The sequence below is a fragment of the Lampetra planeri genome, chromosome 3 (genome assembly GCF_965212315.1).
Source record: "Lampetra planeri chromosome 3, kcLamPlan1.2.h2, whole genome shotgun sequence".
Taxonomy (NCBI): Eukaryota; Metazoa; Chordata; class Hyperoartia; order Petromyzontiformes; family Petromyzontidae; genus Lampetra; species Lampetra planeri.
This window is the reverse complement of record NC_136109.1, coordinates 18,815,662-18,834,542: the sequence shown is the minus strand read 5'-3', so window position 1 is coordinate 18,834,542 and position 18,881 is coordinate 18,815,662. Positions and strand designations below refer to the sequence as shown.

General features: G+C 50.8%; 2 protein-coding genes across 2 annotated transcripts; both read right to left on the bottom strand.

Moving 5' to 3' along the window:
* Nucleotides 1–167: 167 nt before the first annotated feature.
* NIM1K (NIM1 serine/threonine protein kinase) lies at nucleotides 168–6,349 on the bottom strand (the record flags this gene model as incomplete). The annotated part of the gene is made up of 4 exons (XM_078617038.1): nucleotides 168–2,260; nucleotides 2,940–3,108; nucleotides 3,872–4,140; nucleotides 6,076–6,349. Coding segments are annotated over 4 exons (1,872 nt in total), but the record flags the coding sequence as incomplete, so codon positions are not given.
* LOC144734704 (uncharacterized) lies at nucleotides 6,267–14,927 on the bottom strand. Its single transcript, XM_078617023.1, has 3 exons — nucleotides 14,919–14,927; nucleotides 14,029–14,885; nucleotides 6,267–6,522 (listed from the first exon to the last, which is right to left on the bottom strand). The coding sequence occupies exons 1-3, from the start codon at nucleotides 14,925–14,927 to the stop codon at nucleotides 6,465–6,467; spliced, it is 924 nt and encodes a 307-aa protein (XP_078473149.1). The 3' UTR covers nucleotides 6,267–6,464.
* Nucleotides 14,928–18,881: the final 3,954 nt, after the last annotated feature.

Sequence of the window (18,881 nt, the reverse complement as noted above, 5' to 3'; positions counted from 1 at the left end):
CGTCATATATGGACGGCCCCTCTCTAGCCCCGCCCACTGACACCCATCTCAAACCTTTAACTCCCTGCCTTAGCAGTGCTCCCACCATATATTCTCAGCAGCTCTCCCGCTATATGTTTCACCTGGTGACGATTGCATGTGTTGCGATCGAAACGTCGTGATATTATTTTTATTATTTCTTCTATCTACATGGCTTTACCCAAAGAATATATAATCTTTTGTAATAACTCGGTGGAAGCCTGTCCTACAAATGGGGTGATTCTTCCCCATTAGATCCACCCCTCTCCCAGCCCTGCTCCTTTCGTGTTTCCCCCACCCCATTTGGTCCAACCCCTGTGCTAGTCTGGCCCCCTGTGCTGCTGATGCTACTACTCACCAAATACCACTCACCTGAGCCTCGTTAAACACCACACGACTAAACGCGCTCCACTCACAACAGTCCCCACTCAACACTCACCTAAGACGGCTAGCAGTCCATGATACTGGACACCCTTCCACACCTACAGTCACTCGCCGAACACATTCGCTCCTCACCTACGACTGACGCATTTAATGTTGCAATTAGTGGGCAGCCATGTTTTTTTTTACCGAGGTCAAAAAAGGTTGCATATATTAGAAATGCAATCCAATAAGTCTCTGAATTCTAACAGAATAAGTCCTCACTTGACCCCGAACAATGAAGACTGCTCCTGTAAATGCTGTTACAAGCAAAGTTGTGTACTTGGACAACAATTGACAAGTATTGATGTATATAGCAACGTATAATCTCTTTAGTAGCAATGTCTGCCCTAGTGTTGCTCTGGTCCAAGTGCTTGACTCACAATCGGCAGGTCACAAAATATAATTCTTGGTCAGAGATCTCGACCCATTGTGTCACCACCACCGCCAGCAGTAGCAGAATCATCATCGGTACCATCTTCAGTTGCAGCATCCTTTCATCATTTTCAAAATGACCACAACCACTACTAGCAACATCCTCAATGAGTAAAACGATTCCACTTCCATTCACGATTTAAACCCGGAGCCCTTTCCAACTCGCAGCTGTGCCACCCAGGCTCTCCTCCATCTCCTCTCCATCTCGCCATTACCCCCCCCCCGCACTACAAAATAGCGCACAGTTTTGACCGCTGGGCTACGGCCACGCGGTCACGGGTGTCGCGGTAAAGCCGCCGTCCCCCGGCCCTCGCTGCTGCCAACGCGATCCCTGCCGCCATCGCCACCCCGCCGGCCACGCCACCGCCTGCTGCCCCGTCGCCGCCAATGCCGTTGGGCAAGGTCCGGCGGCTTTCCTCGGCGAGGACGGGGAACACCGGGCCCTCGGGGCGACGGCGGCGCTGCACGCGGTGCAGCACGATGCGGTACGTCCCCGTCACGCAGCTGCGGGCGTCGCCATCATCGCCGTTATTCCTCACGACGTCGCTCGTTATCCCCAGCTCTTCGAGCAGCTCACGCACCTCGAGCAGCTCCTCCGTGAGGAGAGAACAGGAGGGCGGCAGAGAGGAGGATGAGGGGGAAGGCACGGTTCTTTCGGAGCCTGCCGTGACCCCCAGTCTTGTTTCTGTAGCCACTGTGTCAGTGGTAGGCGTTGGTGCCGCCACTCCTGAGTCTGTCACGGCCGCCTCTCTGGTAGTCATTTGTGCCGCTCCTCTCGTGTCTGTCGCGATGACTGCAGCTCTCACAGTGTCTTTTGTGTCTGGACCTTCAGCGGCCATTACTCCTCTCTGTCTTGTATCTCCAGGCATTACTAACGTCCTCCTAACTTCTGTTTTGGCCGCCCTTTCATCGGTCATTACTGCTGCTCCCCTTGCATCGTCAACCATCGTTGCCGCCACCCTAGAGTCGTCCGCCATTACTTCCACGGCTCGATGATCTTCTGCCACCCTCTCAGCATCCACTGGGACCACCTCTTCAGTAGCCATTGCTGCCGCCCCCCTTATGCATTCCGGGTCCTCCTGTAAGAGGTATCTGGGCCCCAGTGGGTAAGGCGGGTAGGGCTCGGGGGCGTGGACGCCCCGAAGCCATTCACTGCGTAGGATCTGGGCGGCCGTGGGCCTCTCATCCGGCAAGGGCCTCAAGATGGTGGTGATTAGGTTGCAGCAGGAGGCAGGCACCCGCAGGGGCACGGAGAAGCAGCCGTCGAGAATACTGAGCTTAAGTTTCCCGACCGTGTCGGCGCGGAACGGGAGAGTCCCGGACGCGATGAAGAAGAGGAGGACGCCCAATGCCCACACGTCCACCTGGGGGCCGAGGTAACTTTGGTCTACAGAGCATGGGAGAGCGAAGCGATTAGTGGCGCACGCGTGAGTGTGCGCGCGCTCGCGCCTTTTGTACGAGTGTGTGTGTACGGAGCGGTAAAACAGTTTGATTCTACACGGCTAACAGTGGCGAATAAGTCGAACGGTTCGTAAGTCAGAACACAATGCCCATACGGTCAATATAATGAAATGTGTTTAAGGTTGAACAAAAATGGGAAGCATGTAATAAATACTGTTTTGTACATAAACATTTTCACTTACCTTGAGTCCTGATGCTGGCTTGCTTGTTGGAAGGGAAGCAACCACAATTGCACACACACACAGGTACTCACACCAACGACAACGATCCCCCATATAGCCTTAACAGACTGTTGGGGCAAGTGCTGTTAGCGAATAGCACCTATGAAGGCCGGCACGGCACACGAGGGAGTGGGTGGCCAGCACCATGCCTGACTGCCTTTGTCTCCCCAGTGGCGATGCTTTTACACACTGCACCAGGTACTCATCTAGAGGAGGCCCAGGACCCATTCAAATAACAGTCACTTAGTGTTGGTGGCCGTGAGCGGGAATCGAACTCAGGTCGCTGGTAGCGCTAACTCCTACGCTGCCCACTCCCCACTCCGACACACAAACCCACAGTCACACAAACCCAGAGTCACACAGGGTGCTGAACTCTTCACAAACCTCGGAAGAGCTCGGGGGCGGCGTACGGAGGGGACCCGCAGAAGGTGCTGAGCCTCTCATTGGGGGTGACCGTGGTGCTGAAGCCAAAGTCTCCCACCTTGACCCAGCAGTTGCCAGCGTAGAACACGTTCTCAGCCTTCAGGTCCCTGTGCACCACCCCACACTCGTGCTGCACAAACACACACACACAGGGCGGGGGGGCAAGGGTTGTTAGCAAGCGCCTATTGAAGCCGGCTGGCTGTACTGTGTGTGTATAAGAAATTATTTTGTTACAAGGTGAAACAAAGGATGTCTGGAAAGCGCCCACACATCTGGGTGTAGACCCCAGTCAGCGTGAGAGACCGACAATCCATCATACAAGAGAAAAATGTGTTTCCAAGCAATTCCAGTGATGTCACATCATGCACTCAATTGCCTTCCTCTCTCAAATAATTAGTTTCGGGGGTCATTTCAGCCCCGTACTTTACCTGCTCTAGCTCGCAATATACACACTCACGGATAAACATGGACGAAACGAGTTTATCTGGACGTGAGCAAGAGTATTTTAATGGCCAAAGCTGCTCGATTACGTTATTGAATGATCAGGTTACCAGGTGGGTGGGTGGTTACTTGACGGAGTACCTCCATGAGGAAATGGACAACTATATGGATTTAGCATGCTGAAGCGATTAGAGGCATCTCGTGATTGGGCGATGCTAGACCAAGCCAGTATGAGAAGGCAGCCAAACCTAGTGGTTATGTTCACATATCGTACCAGGCACTCATTTGAGGCTGAGTCGACCAAGGGAAGACCCAAGCCGGTCTCAGATAATCACCACCGGTGTTGGCCGTGAGCGAGAATCGAACTCGGATCTCCTGGTTCGTAGCGCAGCGCGCTCACCACGACACTAGCGCTCCCCGCCACGATCACCGTCACCCCCTCCCCTCCTCACCATGTGCTTGACGGCGGCCGCGATTTGGGCAAAGACGAGCTTGGCCTCGTCGTGCGGCAGCGCCCCCACGGTGGAGACGCGCGTGAAGAGCTCCCCGCCCGGCGCGTACTCCATGACGAGGTGCAGGCGCGACGGGGTGTCCACCACCTCGTAGAGGCGCACCACGTTGGGGTGGCGCAGCAGCTCCATGGCCAGGATCTCGCACGACAGGAGGCGCAGCGTGCGCTCGTCCATGCGCGACTTGTCCAGGAGTTTGATGGCGACTTTCTCTGCGCGCGCGCGAGTCAGAGTGAAAGTGAGAGAGCGGTGGTGGAGCATTTAGCGCGTTGCGCTACCAACCCGGCAAACCCAGTTCGATTCCCGCTCACGGCCATCAACACCAGCGATGATTGTCTGAACCGGTTCTGGGGCTCCTCTAGGTCGACTCAGCCTCAAATGAGTACCTGGCGAGGTGTGTAAACATCGCTATTGGGGAAAGAAAGACGGCCGGGCGTGGTGTTGGACACCCACCCCCTCGTCTGGCGTGCCGACCTTCATCGGTGCTCGCATTTGCCCCAAGTCTGTTAAGGCTATACGGCAGGGACGTGCGGTCAAGGGAGGCAGGGGAGGCAGAGCCTCACCTGTCATACTCCAATAAAAATAGCTGTTACGAAAAGTAAAAAAAAGAACAATCAATTATTTGTGTTATAAATGTCATTTCTGTACGATTCCAATGATTTTTATAGTCAAAATCGCCAAATTTGCGGAGCTCCGCTGCAAGTACAGGAAGAGACGAGAGGTGAGGCAGCGACGAGCTCAGCCTCCCCTCTGATTGCGCAACCCCTCAGTAACTGGGTGGAGCGCGGGCAATAAGCGCGTGCCTGTTACTATCTCAGTATGCCACCAATGTAATGTTTGTAGACCCCTTCATTTCACGTCAGGCAGCAGAGACTGAGCCTCCAAGCTGCCCTGTAACATCGACTCCACTGCGAGCAAGGGACTCGTTTTACCCGTAAACCCGGCCCCCTGCGCGTGAACATCTTGTGCGCAAACTGCCCGCGAGTCGTCTTGGACAAATAGGCGGGTGAAGAGCACCCAATCTGAGCACCGCGTGGTGAAAGCGCCGCGCATGTACACACAAGGAGGAACTGATCTTGCGTGTGCACACACATTCCGTAACGCTTTCCGACATGGGGGGGAAGTGTCTTTGATGAGCGATGATGCGACGTTTTCAATATGCACTATGTGACGTGACGTCACAAACAATGGCGTCATCGCTAGGGGATGGAGGGGGGACGCTTCCTTTTAGCGCTTGGTTTTGTAAATTATTTGATCAACGTCTGCGGTTCCCGATAGCGCCAGCCTCGGAACAGCAACACGACGTTGCGCTAGAAGTTCCTTTCATCTTGAAAGTTACAGTATTCAAAAGTAAAAAAAACGAAGTACAGCATTTACGTTTCCCCCTTTACGTCGTTTCGCAAATACGTCGCCACTTTAGTATTATTACCACTGCCTGATTTGCGTCGCTTCAACCCCACACTTATGTCGCTGGCAGCATCGTCCATCCTTTTTTTTTGTATCTGTGGCCTTGGCCATCACCTCCACCGACCCTGTAAATTGCTTTAATTCACATCGTTTCGATATTCGTCGTCACACATTTGCCGGACTGCATCCCCAACGTAAACCAGGGTATTACCGTACCTCCATGCACGAGAATAATGATAAAAATAATAATCTTGATTTGTCCAAGAAAGCCACACCTTAAGTTGGCCAGGCTAAATAATAATAAATAATATTCCATGGTTGGCCACGATAACGGCAATGAAATTGAAACGCGAAGCAATCAACTAACTGATGCTCTGAACACAGAGACTATGTCTCTGAAGAGCGGGGGGGGGGGGGGGGGGGGGGTAAGAAAGAGGGGAAAAGGAGGAGGGAGAGATTTGAATAAAATCGTGAGAAGAAGATTGGGGTCAGAAGTACTGAGTGAGAAATGTAGGGAGGTTGAGTATGACGGGTGGAGGAGGAGGTAGAGGAGGGAGGGGTGGGATGGGAGAGACCCAGGAGAGAGAAAATGAGGTTGAGCATTAGGTAGAGGAGCCAGAGTTGGTGGCGGGTAAGAAGAATGTGCCAAGCAAGTCGAGGTGGTGAATGGGATTGAGACAAATGATTCTGTCGGTGATATTTCTGCTACTGATGACGATGATGACAGTGCAGGCCCTTGCCTCGTGTGAGAAGGTGCACCCCCAGCTTGACCTGGGAGAAGTTGCCGGAGCCGATCTCTCCGCGGATGCGGTAGAAGCTGATCCTCTTCCCCAGCACCGACTCCCTCACCGCCACCTCATCCGTGCGCGCCTCCCACGTGAGCCTCTCAAACGGAGTCATGTGACCCCGCTGGCCCGTGACCCCTGCCAGACTCCACTCGTCTTTCCCCCACCCCCTGGCAACGAGACTCCTGCCACTGAAGACTAAGCTCTGTCCCCTGGTGACCAGGTGCCTCCCATAGGCATGACGGCTCTATGGCCAGAGCGCAGACAGAAGGCTAAGCACAGCAGCAGCAAATCCCCTAACGCCCTGGGGATGAGGCTCTGCTATCTGGATAAGAACGCTCTGCTTAGCAACTAGACTTCAGGCCATTGCTTCCTGCGTGGATTCCTTTCGCTTGTAAACTCCTGCACACACACGAAAACGCGTCATGACCATCATCAGCATTGAAAAAACACTATCGTCATTATCACCAGCATCTACAGCATTATTAAAATCACCTGCATATCATTATCATCAGCAGCAACTGCATCATCATCAGCAGCAGCTGCATCATATTACCGGCAGTGTTATCACCACTATTATAATTTCATCACCATCAGCAATATAATCATTGTCATCATCAGTATATTAATTATATTAAGATTATACTTTTTAAAAAATGTCTGTGTGTGAATTTGGATCTGTGTCTGGTTCTTTGAGCTGAGGGCATTCACAATGGCCCTGTAGAATCCTGCCTCATAGTCTGGCTCTACGCACCTTGGGCATAAACAGAGTAACCATCACTCGCTTGGGCTACTGCACAGGGCAATGTTAGGCACAACTGGGCTCTTTTTGAGCTTTAGCAAAATACTATTCAGAAACGTTTCACAAACTGAGTCCTTTTGCGAGCTCCTCTCTGGCACTTGGCCTGTATGGATGTATATTGAACTTCTTTCGCACCGAATGTAGCCAACCGCGCTAATCGGAGGCCCAGCGGTGGACAAGGCCTCCCGGAAGTGCGATCACCTCTTTCCGCAGAGGTTCACGGTTTGAACCTAGTGGCCACTCTGATTAATGCTGCGGGTGTATTCACCATGAGCGGACGTACAATCCTGTGATGTCTTTCGCAAGAGTAGGCCATTGTGTGTGCCGGCATCATGGTCAACATTTGCCAACTTTGGAACGTCACTGCCAGGCACCGTTTCTCCGTGGAAGCCCCCAGTATCTGGAACGCCATCATGCATCACATTCGCAGCATTCAACCCACACCATATCTGTCAACCCATACGGTTTACCACGTATTCTTGTGCAGGGAAATTTCGTTTTCAGGTCCATACGGCGTACAGCCGTTTCAATACGGGCAAAAAAAAGTGTCTATTTATTTGTGTTTCTCCCTATTGTTAGGACTTTGTACGATGAACGTTGAGATTTGTAAGGGCACGGGGTGACCAATGAGGTCTGTAATAAGGTCGGGCACTGATAAGGGTTGACAGGTATGCTACACCTACTCTTAAAAGCCCACCTCTTTCTTAAAGGTCCCCACTTCTTTCGCCTGACTTTCCAGTAACACCGAGTTTGGCTCCGCGTCCCGGAGTCACGGTCATCTATGTCCGTGACACATTGTGCGCGCTATAAATTGCATTTTAAAAAAATTGTGAAGGGGACAATTTTTGAAAAATGTAATTGGAGAAAATAAAAGCTATGATTTTGTCACAGACATCATGGTGGTCATGAGAATCGTGAATTTGAAGGAAGTCTAAAGTAAGATGTAGGAGATGGCTGTTGACACAGATGATACTGTCCACTTGCAGAGCTGGACTGGTTAACAAACTGGCCATGGCAACCACGAGCAATCCGGCCCGAGATACATGGGCGGATACACACTGAGATACACATACAGACACTGAGACACAAATATACACACACACGAACACAAATATACATACAGACGAACATAAATAAATGCAGCTAGTCATACCCCGATTTACGTCTCCCCCTTTTTCATCCTTTCGCAAATACGTCGTCACTCTATTAACACCACGACCTGATTTGCGTCGCCTCAAGCCACACTTAAATCGCTGACAGCATCGTCCGTCCTTTCTCATATCCGTCGCCTCAGCCTTCGACTTCACCTCCCTTGTAAATTGCTTTGATTTACGTCGCTTCGATATTCGTCGTCACATTTCAGGAGCACATAATAACAGAGCTACATATAGAGAAAGAGACACGGAGATACAGGACACACAAAGACAAAGATCCCCCGTATAACCGTTTAACAGACTGTTGAGCCAAGTGTTGTTAGCGAGTACTGATGAAACCTGGTACAGCGCAAAAGGTGGCCGGCACCACGCCCGGCTGCCTTTGTTTCCCCAGTAGAGATCATTTTTACACACCGCACCAGGCACTCATTTGAGGCTGAGTCGACCTAGGAGAGGCCCGCGACCGGTTCAGATAATGGTCACTGGTGTTATTGGACGTGAGTGGGAATCGAACTCGAGTGGCTTAGTTCGTAGCGCAGCGCGCTAACCGCTACACTACCGCTCCCCACAGTACACGCACACACGGAGATGCGACCTCCTTATCTGTGACCTTTCCGTGAATGTTTGGGGTTATTCACGCACCCTGGCAGTGATTTGTACTGAACGTGACCGTGACCAAACCATGGCCTTAGCTTTTACAACTTGCACTGGACACTTGGTGGACATTGCGTCATCCGTTATTAAGCCACAATTTAAATACTGCCATTTATGGTGATACGTTATATAAGCGTTTCTAACGGACGTTAAATTAAATCGTAAGAGCAACCTTTACAGAAAATAATTTTAAATGATGCAATTGGTAAGGAGTGATGTATGAGTCAATGGAGAACTTAGTCGTTTAATTGGCTCCTTGTAATTGGCCGTACCCAATTAAAACAGCCCCAGGAGTGGTTAACAGTGAGGATTATGAATGTCTTGGGGTGACCTCTATGTAGCGTTAATCCTGTATATGTTAAAGTGAGCGTGTGTGTCTGAATGTATGTGTACGTTGATGTGTGGAGCACAAGGTGGTGCATCTGCGAGTCTTCCCAATCAGTCAACCCGTGGCACCTGAGTCTGTCCCGTGACCACCTCCTGTCAGCGAACCTTTGACACTTCACGTGGCCTAAAAGTACACCTAGCCTGGCACAAACGCCACCGCCGCTTCGTGGCCGTTATTGTTCGTGTGTGTAGTGTAGTGGTCGAAGCAGTGCGCTTCGAACCTGGCGACCTGAGTTCGATTCCCTGCCACGGTAAAAAAGTTATTATCTTAACTGGTTCTGGACCTCCCTTAGACTGACTCAGCCTTAAATGAGTATTCGGTGCAGTGTGTACATATCAGCACGAGGAAGACAAAAGCGGCCGGGCGTGGTGCCGAACAAACCACCCCTTTGTGCACCGTGCTGGAAAGCCTTCGTATGTGCTCGCGAACAGCACTTACCCCAACAACCTACAACAACCCCACCTTGGTCTGTGCATATCGCACCTCCGATTAGCACGGTTGGCCACCTACGGCGCGAAAAGAGTTCAACATACGTACAAATCAACTGTACGTGTGTGTGTGTGTCTGTAGATTTTAAAATTCCTTACACTTCTACAAGGGAGAAAAGATGGCATTCATGCAGAACCATCCTTGCTTGAACTCACAAACCTCTCAATGTGCCTGGCTACACGATGTTGAATTATTCTAAGCCAGCACCTTTCTCGGTACACAGAGGAGAGAGAACCTGCCATGTGGTCCAAGCAGTTGTGGTGAGGTCATGTAAGGCAACCTACACACATTCTCCAGCCTCAGCAGTTCGCTTTTGAGGTCATCCATGCTCCGATACTTTACTTGATCTCAGACTCCAGATATACTCCTTGCATCTCGTCTGCAGAGGGCAACATCAGCCAGCCACTCATACTTCTTCCATACTTTTAAGTCGCCACAACTTCTGCTGTTCAGTTTCTTTCTTGCCCGCCCGCTTTATGTTGCGTGGGGGTAGGGGTTCCCCTCCCCCAAGACCTCACAAATAAGCTCGGCTAATCCGCAGATTTGATCTTGTATGTCGGGAGATCAGCGGTCGATTCATGGGTGTGGCAGGTTTTTCGGCAGATCGACAAACCCGCCACTGGGATTTTATCTGCCAGGGTCATCCGTTGACATTCATGAACATGGTCGGTGGGATCCCCTCCCAGACTCCACGTGTGTGTGTATGTTGACGTGTGCCGTGCCGGCCTCCATAGATGCTCGCTAACAGAACTTTCCCTAAAAGTCTGTTTAGGCTATACGGGGGATCTTTGTCTTTGTGTTGACTCAACACTTAATGACCGTGTGCTGTGTGTACGTGTCCACGTAAGTTTGTGCATTCGTCTTTGTGTATCTGTGTATGTACGGTAGGTACATAGATACCGAATATACAAGCGTGTGCACGTATACTTTATGTACGTGTCGTTGTTCGTGTGTGGTCTCGGATATTCTACCACCCTGCTCCCACATTATGCCCACCTGTTTCATGTATCCATAGAACGGCTCTGTTGAGCACTCGAACACTATCCCATCCACTGGCTCTGATTGATCTCGCGCCTCTGAAGACTCATTCTCAAACCCCCACGTCCCTGCTGGTTTAACCCTGCCTTCCCCAAATTGAGTCATTGGAAAGCCTCTGACACAAATCCAGTTTGGAAGTTCAATACTAGATCTGAAAGGCTCTTATCAAATCTCATTAGTCAATTAGAGTTAAACTCAAACACGATGGCATGATGCACTGGTAACCAAAAACGACTCTTTCAGCACCACATTATCACCTATATCTCATCCACCCAGCTATCTCCATGAACCCGTCCATAATACCAATAAAATCAGAAGCGGTGTTCTGGGTTCTGATTCTGCTTCTCCTATTTTATGTCTGCCTCCTGTCTCCCCCCACCACCCCCACCAAGGGTGGCACAGTCGGGTTTTTTACAATCTTGGTTTAATTGTATTAAAGAAAAAACCCGATGCCTGCCGCTGGAAAAATCGGGTTTTTTCCACCCATGACTTCCACTCGACATGCCCCAACATGTCAACTTCCACAACATCACTGCCATTATCTCCCACTTAAAGCAATATTCTTCCACCCTTGATCTCCTGTCCACTAAATGCTTCCCTTACTACATGGCCACCCTTCCCACCGTACATCACAGACTTTGTCGATACCTTAATCTCCTCTGGGGATGTTCTCCCCTTGGCTCTCAAGACCTGCTACTGTCATTCTAATCCTGAAAAAAAAATCCTCACCGGATCCAAACCTCTGTCTGAATTTCCCCCCGAATCTTTACCTGCCACTGCCTTGTAGAATACAGCGAGGGTGTTATATTGTATTCCTTTACAAATATCTCCACGGTCTTAATGGCCCAGCCCAATCTGATGTCTGCCAAGACCATTCTACAAAGACTGCCCTTCAGTGTATGATGAGTGATCTACTCTCTTGTGACCATGGAGTTCTCTCCCTTCTCAACTACTGCTTTTGACACCATCGACAACTCCATACCTCTTGAGCACCTCCCTAGCTATGTGCGTGTCTCCAGCAGGCACACTTCTCCCCTGGTTCTGCTCTCATCTCTTAAAACTGTGCTTTCATACATGGACTATTTGCTTCTCAGAAATCGTTATTAAGTTTCGATGTAAAGCTTTCGTGACTGCAAGGATTCATCTTCTTGATTCTTTCGGTAAAGTCACGTAGAAGGGAAATAATAAAACAATGAAAATAAAACATAATAAAATACAATTCTCACGACGTTTCGGCCACAACGCAAGCAGCCGTCCTCAGGTGAAGAACATGTCTGTCGGAAAGACAGCTGTCTCCTCAGGTGAAGAACATGTCTGTCGGAAAGACAGCTGTCTTTCCGACAGACATGTTCTTCACCTGAGGACGGCTGCTTGCGTTGTGGCCAAAACGTCGTGAGAATTATTTTATTACGTTTTATTTTTTATTATTTTATTATTTCCTTTCTACGTGACTTTACCGAAAGAACCAAGAAGACGTTGTTAAGTTTTTCCACAAGATTCCCACCGTAGCTTTTCTCAATCCATCTCCTCCAACGTGGCAGTCATCCCCAGGTTCACACCAACCACGATTGCTATGCTGGTGACTCCTACTAAGTCTTCGTTTGCATCGATTACACAAACCCAATCCCATGGCCTGCTTTCACATCCGGCCTTGATAGTGGTCTGCAGCTAAACACTTCCAAAATTGAAGTCCTCACTGCAAGGACTTGCCAATGCCCTTACCTCTCCCATTTCAACTCACTCAACTCCACTTGTGTCAACCTCCACTCAGTGGAGAATATAATTTAATTATTTTATTTAATAAAAGTTACTTATAGTCTCGTTGTGAAGAATATAAGAATGTAACTTATATGGAGAACATGAGATGTTCGTCGTTGTGTTGTATATACTATTACGTCGAACTACGATCCATATTTAAAAAAGAAAGTTATTGCTTATAAAACTAAATCAGTTTACGAGCGTGAATTCAAGCAAGGCTGACTGCTGATGATACATCGTATGTTGAAACCGTCCAAGAGGGTGCATGTTTTGAGCCAGTGCTTCTGAAATAATACACTCCCAGAAGACCGTATTTCTAATGAGCTGCATAAAACATAATTTCAAAAAATTGAATTGTGGAGGGACAGATATGTGAAGGCGATGTATTAATTTTCCACTTATTATTTGGTTTTAAAGTCAACTCAACTGGGGGTCTCTCCCTCTCTGCTGCTGCTGGCTCCAGATTTCTAGACTTCTCTTCCTCTGGATGAAGCCTCCGCTGGAGGATTCTGCCCACCCCCATGCTCACGTCCAGGATCACAGGACCCCCCCTCCACCTCTGCCGTCTTAATCTCCCTTGTTCTAACCCGTCTCGACCTCACCACGGCGAGAATAGAAACATCTCTCAACACGATCCCAACTCCGCGTGAAGTCATGCGCCCTACGCGTGGCGAGCACACTGCGCACCGAACCCGGCGGACCCGGGTTCGACTCCCGCTCGCGGCCACCAACACCAGTGACGATTACCGGCCCTGGGCATCCCCTAGGTCGACTCAGCCTCAAAATGAGTACATCTGGTGCGGTGTGTGTAAACATCGACACTAATAATAATAATGCAATTTATAACGCGCCCAAATTTGCGGACCTGCCAGCCGCAACTCAGAGTCGCGGAGCCAAGCTCAGAGTCACTCAAAAGCACATGGTTGCAGAGGTGAGTTTTTAAGTGTCTCTTGAAGGAGGCGATTGAGGTGATGCTGCGAATGTGCAGAGGGATGATGGCGCTCCAGACTGTTGCGGCAGCCACCGAGAAGCGGCGCACAGACGTGACCATCCTGGATCTTGGTATCAAGAGGAGGTCGTGAGTCACCCTGCGAAGGCATCTGCAGTGCGCTGCGCTGCAAGTCGTCAATAGTGAAGAGAGGTACGGGGTGCAGGCACATGTGGCAGAGGCAGGCGATCTTGCATGTGACCCTGCTGGCGATGTGTAGCCAGTGGAGGGCACGGAGACAGGCAAGTGAGTCGAGACGGGGATGAGTGCGGCCAATGGGGTAAGACAGGGTAAGACAAAGACGGCCGGGCGTGGTGTTGGCCACCCACCCCCTCGTGTGCCACAACGCCGGCCTTCATAGGCGCTGCTACTCGCTTACAGCACTTGCCCCAACAGTCTGTTCAGGCTATACGGGCGGATCTTTGTAGGTATAGCATGTGTACATACATGTGTATGGTGTGGGTATAGTATGTGTGTCTATGTGCACGTTGTATGTAGAGAGTGTGTGTGTGTGTGTGAAGTACGTGCATGCTGTATGTATACTGTGTGTATCATGTAGTGTACAGGATATACAATGTGGTATGTTGCAGGTTCAGTATTGTGTGTGGCAGGTCAGTCACGGGGTTTGACACTTTACCGGCAATTGACGAGCGGATCCTCGGGAGCTGTCGCTGCTGAACCACGGCCGTGACAGCAGCAGCTGTAGCAGCAGCAGTAGCAGCAGCTGTAGTGGGGGCAACAGCTGTAGCAGCAGCAGTACCAGCAGCAGTGGGGGCAACAGCTGTAGCAGCAGCAGCAGTAGTGGGGGCACCAGCTGTAGCAGCAGCAGCAGTAGTGGGGGCAGCAGCTGTAGCAGCTGTAGCAGCAACAGTAGTTGGGGCAACAGCTGTAGCAGCTGTAGCAGCAGCAGTAGTGGGGGCAGCAGCTATAGCAGCTGTAGCAGCAGCAGTAGTTGGGGCAGCAGTAGCAGCAGCAGTAGTGGGGGCAACAGCTGTAGCAGCTGTAGCAGCAGCAGTAGTTGGGGCAACAGCTGTAGCAGCTGTAGCAGCAGCAGTAGTGGGGGCAACAGCTGTAGCAGCTGTAGCAGCAGCAGTAGTGGGGGCAGCAGCTGTAGCAGCTGTAGCAGCAGCAGTAGTTGGGGCAGCAGTAGCAGCAGCAGTAGTGGGGGCAGCAGCTGTAGCAGCTGTAGCAGCAGCAGTAGTTGGGGCAACAGCTGTAGCAGCTGTAGCAGCAGCAGTAGTGGGGGCAACAGCTGTAGCAGCTGTAGCAGCAGCAGTAGTGGGGGCAGCAGCTGTAGCAGCTGTAGCAGCAGCAGTAGTGGGGGCAGCAGCTGTAGCAGCTGTAGCAGCAGCAGTAGTTGGGGCAGCTGTAGCAGCAGCAGTAGTTGGGGCAACAGCTGTAGCAGCTGTAGCAGCAGCAGTAGTGGGGGCAGCAGCTGTAGCAGCTGTAGCAGCAGCAGTAGTGGGGGCAGCAGCAGCTTGAATCATAACTCGGCTACAACTCACATCAGTCGCAGCAAATGGTCGCGCTAATCATGAACGGCAGCTCTGGGCGGCAGTCCGAGAAGTCGAGGGCAGTGTGACAGCAGCAGACGTAGCACGGCGATGCAGTGGTGTCACGTAGCAGAGTCACTGAACAGCAGACGGAACAGCAGCAGCTGTAGCTGTAGCTGGAACAGCAGCAGCGTCTCTAACTGCAGCTGTAGCTGTCACCACCACAGCAGCAGCAGGCGACTCTACCAGCAGCTGTCACCACCATAGCAGCAGCAGCAGCAGCGTCTCTACCTGCAGCTGTCACCACCACAGCAGCAGCAGCAGCAGCAGCGTCTCTACCTGCAGCTGTCACCACCACAGCAGCAGCAGCAGCGTCTCTACCAGCAGCTGTCACCACCACAGCAGCAGCAGCGTCTCTACCAGCAGCTGTCACCACCACAGCAGCAGCAGCAGCGTCTCTACCTGCAGCTGTTACCACCACAGCAGCAGCAGCGTCTCTACCAGCAGCTGTCACCACCACAGCAGCAGCAGCAGCGTCTCTACCAGCAGCTGTCACCACCACAGCAGCAGCAGCGTCTCTACCAGCAGCTGTCACCACCACAGCAGCAGCAGCAGCGTCTCTACCAGCAGCTGTCACCACCACAGCAGCAGCAGCAGCGTCTCTACCTGCAGCTGTCACCACCACAGCAGCAGCAGCAGCGTCTCTACCAGCAGCTGTCACCACCACAGCAGCAGCAGCAGCGTCTCTACCAGCAGCTGTCACCACCACAGCAGCAGCAGTAGCAGCGTCTCTACCAGCAGCTGTCACCACCACAGCAGCAGCAGCAGCGTCTCTACCTGCAGCTGTCACCACCACAGCAGCAGCAGCAGCAGCGTCTCTACCAGCAGCTGTCACCACCACAGCAGCAGCAGCAGCGTCTCTACCTGCAGCTGTCACCACCACAGCAGCAGCAGCGTCTCTACCAGCAGCTGTCACCACCACAGCAGCAGCAGCAGCGTCTCTACCAGCAGCTGTCACCACCACAGCAGCAGCAGTAGCAGCGTCTCTACCTGCAGCTGTCACCACCACAGCAGCAGCAGCAGCAGCGTCTCTACCAGCAGCTGTCACCACCACAGCAGCAGCAGCAGCGTCTCTACCTGCAGCTGTAGCAGCAGCAGCAGCAGCGTCTCTACCTGCAGCTGTCACCACCACAGCAGCAGCAGCAGCGTCTCTACCTGCAGCTGTCACCACCACAGCAGCAGCAGCAGCGTCTCTACCTGCAGCTGTCACCACCACAGCAGCAGCAGCAGCGTCTCTACCTGCAGCTGTCACCACCACAGCAGCAGCAGCAGCGTCTCTACCTGCAGCTGTCACCACCACAGCAGCAGCAGCAGCGTCTCTACCTGCAGCTGTAGCAGCAGCAGCAGCAGCGTCTCTACCTGCAGCTGTCACCACCACAGCAGCAGCATCAGCGTCTCTACCTGCAGCTGTAGCAGCAGCAGCAGCAGCGTCTCTACCTGCAGCTGTAGCAGCAGCGTCTCTACCTGCAGCTGTAGCAGCAGCAGCTGTAAGAGCGGCTGGAGGCGATGATCCCCCCGCCCCACGTGTCGGGGCAAGGGGGGGGGGCAAAGGGGCGGGGCGAATCCTCGTCACGTGACCCAGCGCTCACCGTCGCCCACGGCAACGCCGCTGACCTCTTAACCCCGTGACGTCACGGTGGAGCGACGTCACCACCCGGTTGGACGCCATCTTGTGTAGGGGACTTGAGAGGCGCCATATTGCTCGGGGTGTACTGTACGTGTACAGTGCAGCAACGCGTTGTCTCTCCACTGCTGGATGAGGGATTTCCCCCACAATTTTGGAAGGGGTCGTGGGCATTGTTTTGGCCCGGGAGCTGTCACGCCGCTGACTTTATTTGGTTTACTTTGCTCTGATTTTGTACTTTTAGTTAGTTTCGTTTCGGTCACCCATGGCGCGCTCTTCACATTGAGTTCCCACATGGTTAAACAAATCAAACAAAACGGGATGCCCTGAAGGTGGCGAGTATTGTTGTACTATACAATGGGGTGTTGTTGCAGTGGCCCGTGCTGCCCGCCAGCCTATAACACCTGTTAATCACGGTGTCCACCCATCCATGCTCATCATTTACATCTCGGCACCCGAGATCCGATTGCGACCGGGCACGTGGTCCAAAGGAAGAACTACACGAGTAATTTAAATCTGCGTCCTTTTTAAACGTTTCCCAAATAAGGTTCAACGGGTAAAATGAACGTCTGTCCATCCGTCTGCTTGTTTTACTGGGACACACGCGAAATAACTTGGATATATGGATGAATAGATCAATACAAACACAACTTGAAGGGAGAGTTGTGTTGCTATGTAATTGGTGCTTTCCACGATTGATGAAAACCGGTCAGGGGCCGTCCATAAATGACGTCACGCGATTTTGGACGATTTTGGACGATTTTTGACCCCCCCCCCCCTTTGTCACACGACATCACAAAAAATCAGACCCCCCCCCTAAAATATGACGTCACAATGCTCTGCCCCCCCCCCAAATAAAACATGCTTCAAATCGCTTTAAAATATTGTCATTGTAGTGCGTATTTAATGTGGCGCTGCACTCTGATGTTGTAGGAGAGAACATTTATTAAAAAGTCGACTTAATTAAGTAGAACGTGTTGTCTAGATTGATTTAAAGTTGTGCATTTTGATGTGACGTCACGTTTCTCAACACACCCCCCCCCCTCGTCACACATCGTCACAAATATCTGACCCCCCCCCCAGGTGCGTGACGTCATATATGGACGGCCCCTCACATTGATAATTAAAACGAAAGTGCGCACGTCAACTTCATATTAATGCGTTATTGTATTGGGGTACTACCTCATTACAGACCAATTCAAACCTCATTGGTCACCCCGTGCCCTTGCAAATCTCAAGTTCACCCTAAAAAGTCCCATCACAAGAGAGAAACACAAACAGACAAACATTGTTTTTGTTTCGCGTATTGAAACGGCTGTTACGCCGTATGAACCTGAAAACTCAACTTTCCATGTACAAGAATACGGGGTAAACCGTATGGGTTGACAGGTATGTACTAAATTTCGATTGAATGCTTTCGTGACTGCAGGGATTCATCTTCTTGGTTCTTTCGGTAACGTCACGTAGAATGGAAATAAAAAAATAAAAAAATTAAACATAATCAAATACAATTCTCACGACGTTTCGGGGAGACAGCGTCTGACGCTGTCTCCCCGAGGACGGCTGCTTGCGTTGTGGCCGAAATGTCGTGAGAATTATTTTATAATGTTTTATTTTATTATTTTATTATTTCCATTCTACGTGACTTTACCGAAAGAACCAAGAAGAGGTATGTACTACATTAATAAATCGATCAGGCGAGTGCCCCATTTGGAGTTAAATATATTCTGACTGCTCCAGTAAACATGGAACGTTCGACTCACGATGGCTCAACAGTTTCCAACCACGTGCTAACGATTGGGCCAACGGCATGTTAACTGGGTGACCACGTTCCCATAGTATGAAAGCCCATTGCTTATGTATTGTGATTGCATGTACAGTGAGGGAAAAAAGTATTTGATCCCCTGCTGATTTTGTACGTTTGCCCACTGACAAAGAAAAGATCATTCTATAATTTTAATGGTAGGGTTATTTGAACAGTGAGAGACAGAATAACAACAACAAAATCCAGAAAAACGCATGTCAAAAATGTTATCAATTTTTCTTCTTGGTTCTTTCGGTAAAGTCACGTAGACTTTACCGAAATAATCAAGAAGATGAATCCCTGCAGTCACGAAAGCTTTAAATCGAAATGTTACAAATTGATTTGCATTTTAATGAGGGAAATAAGTATTTGACCCCTCTGCAAAACATGACTTAGTACTTGGTGGCAAAACCCTTGTTGGCAATCACAGAGGTCAGACGTTTCTTGTAGTTGGCCACCAGGTTTGCACACATCTCCGGAGGGATTTTGTCCCACTCCTCTTTGCAGAC